The sequence below is a fragment of the Protopterus annectens genome, chromosome 6.part1, assembly GCF_019279795.1.
Source record: "Protopterus annectens isolate FY-2018-M chromosome 6.part1, PAN1.0, whole genome shotgun sequence".
Lineage (NCBI taxonomy): Eukaryota > Metazoa > Chordata > Ceratodontiformes > Protopteridae > Protopterus > Protopterus annectens.
In genome coordinates, this window is record NC_056738.1 from 509657374 (window position 1) to 509667931 (window position 10558).

Below are 10558 nucleotides of genomic sequence, written 5' to 3' on the forward strand. Positions count from 1 at the left end.
ATGCCAAGAATATGTTATAGGGCTTGAACATTGTCTGGAGGTAGCATCTCGAGAATTGCAGTCTGCTTGGAAGGATCTCATTATAAGCCTGAATTGGTAAACAAATGACCAACATATGTAACTTCTCATAGCCTGAATTTGCACCTCTGAGGATTCAGCTTAAGATTCACATCACATGCTTTTTCCTGAACTTTCTTGAGGTTTCTGTCATGCTCAGCTTCACCATTACCCTCCTACTGGAATATCATCTACTATAACAGCACACTGGTACTTGGAAAAAAAATTGCTCCATTGCACGCTGAAAGACTTCACTGGCAAAATTTAGCCCAAATGTCATTCTCAAAAAACAATACCTGCCAAAAGGAGTATTGGAAGTGGTTAGCAATAAAGATTTTTGGTCAAACAAAATTTGCCAGAATGAGCTCTTTGCATCCAAGACAGAAAAAGCAGTGGCATTTGGCATAAGAGCAGTGACTTCTTTGACTTTATGCATAGGATCACAAGGTCTTTCCAGTACTTTGTTCAAATTTCTTGGATCAATACATATTCTGATATCATGTAAGCTTGTCTTATGAGCTACCACCATGGAAAGTACCCATTCAGTAGGTTCATCAAATGGACAAATCACACCTTGCTGCACCATTTTATCTAGCTCTTTTCTGCATAGCTACTAGAACCTTCCAGGCTGGTCTGACAACTGGGCTGACTTTGGGGTCTAACTTCATGGAGTACACAACTGGGAATTTGCCTAGTTTGTCTTCAAAATGATCAGCATAGGTAGAGAAAATAGACTGGGTGAAATTAGAACAGTTATCTTTTAAGCTTACATGGTGGACCTCTTTATTAAATGAAAGCAGTCCCATTTTCAAACTGTCTCTGAGGCCTAATAATGACTGTACGTGCCTTTTGACTACATAAAATTGCAAGTCATAGCTGTTCCCAGCAGCATAACATGAAAGCACTACTGAACCTTCAGTTTGAATTTCTTTTCCACTATAAGCAACAGGCTTCACACACTTTGCAAATCAAGCTTCTCAGCAGCACATACTCTAGCAAATGTTTTTGCTGACATAATATTGCACTTTGAACCTGTGTAAACTTTGAGCTCTATGGGTCTTCCATTTATCCGAACAGTACAAAATACTTCATTCTTTGCCCATAAATCTACTGCATTGACTGTTTTATTAAGCATAGACACACCATCAACATAGAAGGTAAGGTCACAGCTTTCTAACTGATCAACTTGTCTCTTGGAATGTTCTCCTTTAATAAAAGAAAGAGCCTCTTTTGATTTACAAAATCTTTGGAAATTATTCCACTTTTTAAATTTGTGGCATTGCTGACCAAAAGCTAATCACCTTTCTCTTTTATATATGATTATCACCACAATTATGACAATTGACTATGAGGCTAGGTGAAGACACATGCATTGAGTTTCCTGACTCACCCTTGTGCTTCACTGAGACTGTACACACTCTGTAATTTGCTAGAAAGCTACAGGGGTTTCCAGTGAGTGTTACAGGGCTCACAGTTGCTGCCATGTGCTTGGGCCTGTTTCTGTTAACCACATGCTGCATACTATCAACATTGACTTTACTGCAGTATTTTCCAAAGTCACTTTCATTTGTAAGCATGCATTTCTCATTTCTAAGCATATTTGTGTGCTTTTTGTACGCTCGTATATCTGACAAATCTCAATGGTCTTAGTCAACGTTAAATCACTGTCACAAAGCAAAATCTTTCTCACAGCATCATCTTTAATACCACACACGTCTGTCTTTTATCAACTCATTGCTTAAATCATCAAATCTGCAAGTTTTAGCTTTGTTTCTCAAATCAGTTATATATGGTGCAAAAGTTTCATCAGGCTTTTGATCCCTTTTGTAAAGTAAGTGCATTTCCATTCTAATATTCATTTAAGGGTTACATATTTCTCTAAATTTACATTTTAAGCAGTCAGAGTCTTCCCTTCACTCACCTGGTACCACTATATGGCAGGTGCATACAAAAATGAATGCTCTCTTTCTATGGCTTCTGAACCACATAATTTAAGCAGAATAAAAGCCTTTGTAAGATCACCTTTGTCAGAAGATGCAGCTTGTATGAAGTTTTCATGCACTTGCTCAAACACTCTCCAATTCTCTGCAATATTATTATCAAATACAAGAGGACCTGGTTTTCTGAATCCATCTGCCATACCAACAAATATGCCCAAACACATTGAAAATATGGTGCTTGTGATTATATACGAACATGCACACACAGCCAGTATTGGTAACAACACTCAAATGCACAATAAACAATTCAAAATACTTCAATTTGTGAAATATGCTTTGAAATGGCTGTATTTTGTGAAATAACTGTACTGTAATACTACACAAACTTATAAACACTTCATACACTTCGGATATCTCGACTAGCTTTAATTAATGTGAAAAAGTAGCACAGAGTGAACAAATGCAGTTATTTTCCTTATTTTATACATTTTTTTGTGATTTGGACATTGTTTCAAACATTTTTGTAATTATTTTGAATATTTTCATCAATATGTCGCAGTTTCAGACATTTCGTTTAACTAGAAATTTGTTTTGAGCATTCTGTGTGCTTCATTTTGTATTTTCCAAATAAGAAATCATTTAAGCAAATTCTAATACCTGAAATTCATTTCTGACCTGTATTTGCGGTTTATACATGCAGTAGGAATGCTCCATTCCTGTATATACCTCCAACATTAACTGAGTGCCTCCTGGTCTTGAATTGGGATCCCATTCTGACACCATGTCGCTCGTCCTAGGTTATAAGTCAAGATGAACAGGCAGGGTAGTTCATTTATATGCTTTATTACACAGAAACACATCAGGATGGATAGCAGAAATACAAAATATAAATGTACTGACTAACTGACAGACTACACAGACATGCATGCCTACATCTCAACAGTTTACTACAAAATATCAGTCAGGCTCACAAGTGCTCAGTATTTATACACATGTGCAAGTCCATGGAAAGCTTATTAAAGGTATACATACATATTGATCTACACTTGTGATTCCCTCTTTAGCCATTATTAATATTAAAATTCCCAGTGTTATCTAAGTTTCCAAGGACTTTGTTTTCAATGTTACCCAAGTCAGAAGAAAATGTATTTTATTCATTTGCCATTTCCTCTCTATAGTTTTTGGATCAAAGTTAATAGATCCCTGTTAAGTTTGTCTAATTTTCCAAATGTTAGATCATTAAAGACAGGAAGTCTGTTCCACCATTCACTGCCATACCCATTTTTAATTTTTTAATTTAATTTAATTTTACATTTGTTGACCGGGATAGTCCATCTGGGTGTGAGCCCATTTTAAGCGGAGGCCTGGGGAGAAAAGCTCCAATAAAACAAGAACAACAGTGACACGTACAGTGTCAGTTTTACATAGAATTTAACAGAAATATCTAGAGACAATAAAGAAAGTACAATAATACAATATACACTTTAGTGAAAAGGAGAACGTTATTACAATATAGTAAAAAACTGAGAAAATTCTCATTGAGAAAAGGTACTGTTCTTTGTCTACAACACCTCAGTGATTGTTTTCCACCCGTTGATGTAAGTTACCTCCTTTATGTATATATATATATATATATATATATATATATATATATATGTATATATATATATATATATATATATATATATATATATATATATATATATATATATATATATATATATATATATATGGGTCTATGTTTTTTGATCGAAATTTCACAATCTCGAACAAGAAACATCAAGACCCATTAAAGCGCGAAACTGTACTACATTGAAAGTGCACTTTCACAAAATCCGGTTCTCCGAACCGGAAAAAAACTGCACCCCCACACCCCCCTACTTAAATATACTAACCCCGAGATTGCACTACAGAGGGGAAAAGGTTATATTTCCTTATTCCCACTGTAATGTGCTTCGGACACCGGCTTTTGTGAAAGTGCACTTTCGATTTAGCGCACTTTCGCTTTAATGGGTTCCCTCTTCTGACCTATATATATATATATATATATATATATATATATATATATATATATATATATATATATATATAGACAGATATATGGAAGCACTTCATAAACTCAAAAGTTCATAATTTTGAAATTTTTGCTGTAGCCAGAAGTGATCAAAACTCATTTGATCGCTTCTTCTGATGTTGTTTTGTGAGATCCCAAACAGTGGGGATGAGGCAATTTGCCCTTTCCCCACTGCAGAGTGATCTCAGAGTTGGCATATATAATTTGCACTGGATGGAGGTGCACAGGGGGCTTCCCCCACAAAAGACATGTTTGTTTTTGCTTTTTTCATTGTTTCGTGTTTTATATTTTGAAGTACACCCATACATACACACACACACACACACACACACACACACATATATATATATATATATATATATATATATATATATATATATATATATAGTTCTACTTCAGAAGACTGAAAAAACAAAAGACTGAATCCCAAAAGACTAAAAATTCTGAATACTTGCTTCTTCTCCACTGTTGTGTGATCTTGCATTTGGTATATATCATTAGTAGGGGCTGTGGGGGGCGCAGCCTCCCACATGAGGGGTGCAGGGGGGCTTCCCCCTGCATTAAAAATGCATTCAGTATTTTGAATGTAAAGTCGTTTTGGATTTATATTAGATTATTGAGCATTTGGAAAGTTAAATGTCATATGGTTGGGACCATATAATAGCCTTTTCAAAAACTCAAACAGTACAAAAACAACAAAATCTGCTGTGCCCCCACATACCCTGCAAATTATGAATACCAACTCTAAGATTGCACTTCAGTGGGGAAAAGGGCAAATTTCCTAATCCCCACTGTACTGCAATCTCAGTACAATCACTTCAAGTTTTCAGAAAATTGCTGACATTCATCTTTCCAAACACTCAATAATCTAATAAAAACCAATATACATACACACACACACACACACACACACACACACACACACATATATATATATATATATATATATATATATATATATATATATATATATATATATATATATATATATATGTGTATGTATGTTCATACACATATATGGTTCCTCTGCTTTTTGTTGAATGTCTGTTTGGTGAATGAATGGGTGGTGTTTAATGCTGATGTTAAGTATAGCCTAATGGTCCAAATGTGGACAGTGTGTTTCATTGACACAAGTCATAGGGGTTGGAGGGGATTAGAGTGTCTTTGTGTGTGTTACTGAGTTATGGTTAGGGTCAGGGAAATGTGAGGGATAGTACCTCATGTAAAATTTGTGCAAACACTAACATTAATGCTGTCTCTTTCCAAACCCTTTTCCCTACACTTTACTTAACAAAAACCTTCCTTTAACACTGCTACTATTCAGACAACATTTAGGCTAGTGTTATGGGTGGGTTTAGTGTTCAAACTGGGACAGGAAATAGTTTTCCTTTGTTGATCTTTTTAGTTAAATATTTAGTCTATGCATTTTTGTGTGTGTGTATATATCTATCTATCTATATATATATATATCTATATATATCTATATATATATATATATATATATATATATATATATATATATATATATATATATATATATGTACAGCCAAACAGTCCTTTGAAGTCCCACTGGAATCACAACTTTTCTAATGCTTTTTCTTTTTTTATCAAGACTTTTTCATAAAAAATATCCATTAAAAACATGTCTATTTATAGCTCAGATTACTACAGAAAGTGCTAAAGCACTTCAGCCCTAAATACAGATGCACTATTAGTGTTCAGCCGGTAGTACACTACTGACTGGTCGGCATCTCCCATACCTTCACCCAAACACCTTGTGCCTGGGGTGGCTACCCCTTTCTCCCCCACCCTAGTTATGTCTCTGCTTTTGTGGATCTGGAAGGAAGGACTACCCATTGCTTACAGTAGTGGCCTTTATTTTACAGCCTATGTCCTAAAAAGACTTAGCCTGCGTGAAATAAACTTGGTGGAGTTTCTCCCAAATACTGTGAACCTTGCATAAAATGTACCATAAATTGTGTAAATACATTTGAAAGTAACTGTGACAAAAATTAGTTAGTTGCATTTTTATTCTATCCTTCAAATACATTTTATTTTGTATATTGCTCCACTCTATGTGTTTTTTATAGTTGAGGTGGCAATATTATTTAAAGCCTTATGTTTACCATTTAACATGCCCATTGAGCAGGTAACAAGATTTGTCCAAGACCTGAATGAAATCAGTTATTTTATAATTGGAAAAACTAAAACAATGGGGTTACAGGCTGCTTGTTGTGACTATAAGATTCCTATACATTTTCAGAGGCTTTTTCTATTAGAGGTTTGAGTTAAAGAGCACAGACTGTACTTTATATTGATAATTGTTGTTAATGTTGTTATGGCCATTAGGCCAGACTATGTATTTAAAGAGACAGAAAAGAACCATGCAGAAACTGTGTCCGAGTAGCAACTTGTGTCTCTGATGTTAGATGGTTATCTTTTCTCCAGTGTTATACAGCAGTCTAGCATGTGTTACAGGCAACAGAAAATTATTAAGTAACACAGAAAAGTTTTCTTTCTACAGGTCCCTGGACGAAATGTGGACATTCAGCAGCCTGTTCCAAGGACTGATGATATGGAATGGCACTATGCCTCCTTACCTAGGTACGTTGTGCTCAACTTTTAAGCTATTACAGTAGGTGACATTAGATAAACCTAAAAATATTACATGCACACAAGTATGGAATACATTTGAGTCTGGTATGTAATATCTAAAATATCTTGTATTGTAAGTTTAGGGTGCAAGTTTCAGAATGAGAAGCAAAGAGTCCTGAACTGAGGGCACAAATTCTATAGTACAATATTTCATACAACATTTCATTTACTATACTAACCAGACCACGTGTCTTCCATTTACCTATTTCCTTGTTTACCTTCAGTTTGAATTATTGCTTCCGTCGATTGCAGTCGGCTTCAGTAACTGTGTAAGATGTCTGCTGAATAGGGCATTATATAATTTCCACAAGTTTACAGGTGGTGCTGCTATATGAATGGAGTGCCTTCTTTGTTGTTTACCGCTCCAATTCTGAACTAATATTTAATTATTTTCCAGTAGCATCTGTTAGTTTCTTTTTTCCAAATGTTAACATTATACTTTAGTTACATTTTGTACTTATTTTAATCATACTTATTGTGGGTCTAGTGAATCAAGTCCATTTCATCAGTAATGAGAATTCATGATTTTTTTTTACTAATATAGAAATTAGGATGTCCCTCCAATCTATAAACTGAAATATGCTTACTTTCATGGCATCTGGGTATATAAGTAACATACCTCTCAACCTATTAGCACAACAAATCTGGACAAAGTTAAAATAATGGGGGGAGAAAGGCCCAAAATACAGCCAGATTTTAAATATTGCTCTTATAGACATAGAAAGTTGCTATAATAACAGGATTTGTGTTAGCATGCATTTGTATGTATATCATTATTTAGTGACATCAATCCTCAGTGATTTGCTAGCAAACGCAGATTTTAAGAGGAACAGTCTAAAAATATGAGGCAAAAATCAGGACATTCTGTAAAAATCCTGACAGTTGAGAGGTATGACTGGTAATTGTTTCAGAAAGTCAAAAGCTGTCAACATGGCAATTGAACATTGCACATTCTTCAGCTGCCTAAATGCTTGCTCCATTGTATTTGTCTGTGACACCTTTAATAGAGTGTTACCGATAGTCAGGGGGTAAGCAGTTCTGGCAAAATCAGGAATGAGTTTGCACAAACAACCAGCTATGTCCAGAAAAACTTTAATTTGCCTTTTAGTGGATTGCAGTGAGCAATTTTGCAGAGCTTTTGTTTTTCCATCCTGAGGTTTCACAAGTCCATGGGCTAATAAATTGCCAAAAAGGTTTGCTTCTCGATACCTAACCTGTACTTAACTGGATGATTCATGAATCCTGCCTGATGCAGAAAGTTTTAAAATGGATTGAATTTTGGGTAGATGGGTTTTCTGACTTCAGACACTTTAACAGCATCATCCAGACAGTTTGCTGCATATGAATCATCTAAGGATTTTATCCATCTATCTCTGCAATATTACAGGTGCTTCACGGAGATTAAAAGTCAAGAATCTATAAAAAGAAAAGCCCACCAGGTGTGGAAAATGCTGTATTGTCCATATTTAAATCTAAAGTGTTAGAAACCTAACCTTGCCCAATTTCTCAGTCAGTTGCTCCTCTTGAAGAATTGACTAAGATTCAGATTTACATATGCTGTTTAGCTCCCTGAAGTCATTGCAAAACTATATAGACCCATCTGGTTCAGACACCAGTACAATGAGACCATTCCTCTCACTCTAGCATTCTTCTCGAAATCCAAGCTTTAAGTATTTTTTCACTTCATTCATAACTGCTTTGTGTTGAGACTGTGATACTTGATAGGGTTTTAAGTTCTCTTTCTCTCTAGGCAGTTTCTATGTTGTGTTGAATTAAACTAGTTTAACTAGGCTACTCTAACAATATGTCCTTAGTTTTGAGCACAATTGTTTTCACTTCCTTTTCTTCTGAGATGCTGATAGTGTCTCCCATATTTTGATTTCAGAATATATTGAAGGAATCTTAACCTTCCCTAAAAACATACTTTCTATAAAAACTTTAGCTTCTTCATGGTTTCAGAGAATATATGTGCTGCAACTGTTATGTTTTTCTTTTTTCCCATTTGTCTCACCTTATAATTTATTTCACTTACTTTGTCTGCCATTTTGGCCTTGCCATTTTGCAAGGAGCTTTTCAGCAGTAAGTACTGATGCATATACCTTACCTCCTGCTGTGAACTCCCTCAGATGAGCATTTCTGTTATACAGTCTCTGTCACTAATGACCTGTTGTGTCCCTCCATTTGTCCTGCAGATCCCAAAACTATGCTGTTTTACTTCTATAGTTTTGTTTTCCTCCCTTACTTGTGCTATATATAGCAAGTCCTGGATGTGTCTTCTCTACAGCAATTCAAATGGTGTGACTTCAGCTAAGACTGGGACATTTCTCTTACAGCAAAGTTGGTAGCTTACTCTAGATTTTCCTACCTATCTCTATAGACTTTCATAATGTATAACTTATAGTTTTGTTACACTGTTCACCTAGCCCATCTATTTGATGGTAGTACATAGATGCAATTAGCTGTAACACTTAAAAGCACTAGCAAAGTTGATGAATCTAGATGTAAATTGTATATTTTGATCAGTAGGAATTTCTCAGAGAATTCCAATTTACAGAAATTACATATTATTTTCCTATGGACTTTGCACTGACTACCTTAAGGGGTCCTGTCTCAGGATTTTTTTTTTTGCCTAGTCAATACTAACTGATGTTAATTATTTGATTTCATCAGTGGACTCATGATATCCACTACTATGTATTCAAATGGAAATGCATCAGGTCAGAGAATTCTTACCCTTTTGCACTCAGGGTGGCTGCACAAAAATTCGTTATGTTCTTCTTAACACTAGGTGAATAAACTTTAGCCAAAACTCTAGCCTTTGTTTTATATGTTTCTTAATGCCCACCCAAAATGTGACTGTAAGCTAATTTCATTGCAAGTGGTTTTAAGGGGGTTGGATTTAATAAGTAGCTTAGTATATGTTCTGTGTCTTTGTTTACTCTATAAAGCAGGTAAATTCTATCAAGGTAGGGGTATACAGTGGGTCTGTTCTGTACTTTTGGTTCTCTAGTCTCTCTCTGCTACTTAGTGTATTGCCTTCCCACCGAGATTTCTTGAAATTAACATGACTTATCTAGAGGTCAGCTGCCAGTATTTTCCTTAATATTATGACAAAAAGCAGAGACAATGTCATTTTCCTCAACAAATTAATTTATAAGTTATTTCCTTTCATTTTGGACAACCCTATAAAGGGTATCTCATAAAAATATCTTTCTTCCACCAAGGTTACTGTTTATTTTCTTTTTCTTCCTCTGGGATAGTTTTTCTATTCCTGGCTTTCTGCTTTGATAGATCAAGGAAAAGCTTAGAACTCTTTTTATGTTCTTTCTTTATTCTTTCAGTTTGAGGCATGTTCATTTGTCACTTCCTAAGTTTCTGTTCTTATTTCTCTTAGTGTATTCTTAACTTGGGGGCTTTTTCTATCAGTTTCTGTGGTGAAATTTTTTATTAAATTAACTGCGTGAGTATTTTGGTAAAACTTATGCTCCTCATCAATTCCTATGCATACTTCTACAATATTTTAAAAGAAGCCTTTTGACAAGACTCAGTCGTGGATCTAACCCCTCGTCAGAGAGGCACATCTTTTTTTTCTAGTCCTGCATTTTTGTCTTTGCTGGGGCTGCATACATCTGGCAGTATATCTGGTTGAACAATCTCTCCATGACTTCTATACCTTTTTAAACTGAGAACAATCTTGGCCAGTGATTACATCATGAGACAAAATAGGCTGCAAGGCTTACAGGATGTAAAACCCTACCCAAAAGAATTTGCATTTCTACTTGTCTTCAGTAACTCCTATGGTTACAGAGATATGAATGTTTGTTTGAAATGT

At 35.1% G+C, this 10558-nt stretch overlaps 1 protein-coding gene across 1 annotated transcript in view; it reads left to right on the forward strand.

Annotated features, from left to right (window-relative positions):
* Positions 1 to 10558, forward strand: part of PARD3B (par-3 family cell polarity regulator beta) — a 5075916-nt gene that overhangs the window by 4939540 nt on the left and 125818 nt on the right. Inside the window, exon 26 of the mRNA XM_044075955.1 lies at positions 6596 to 6675. Within this exon, the coding sequence (XP_043931890.1) occupies positions 6596 to 6675 (80 nt within the window). The remainder of the gene's footprint in view (positions 1 to 6595; positions 6676 to 10558) is intronic.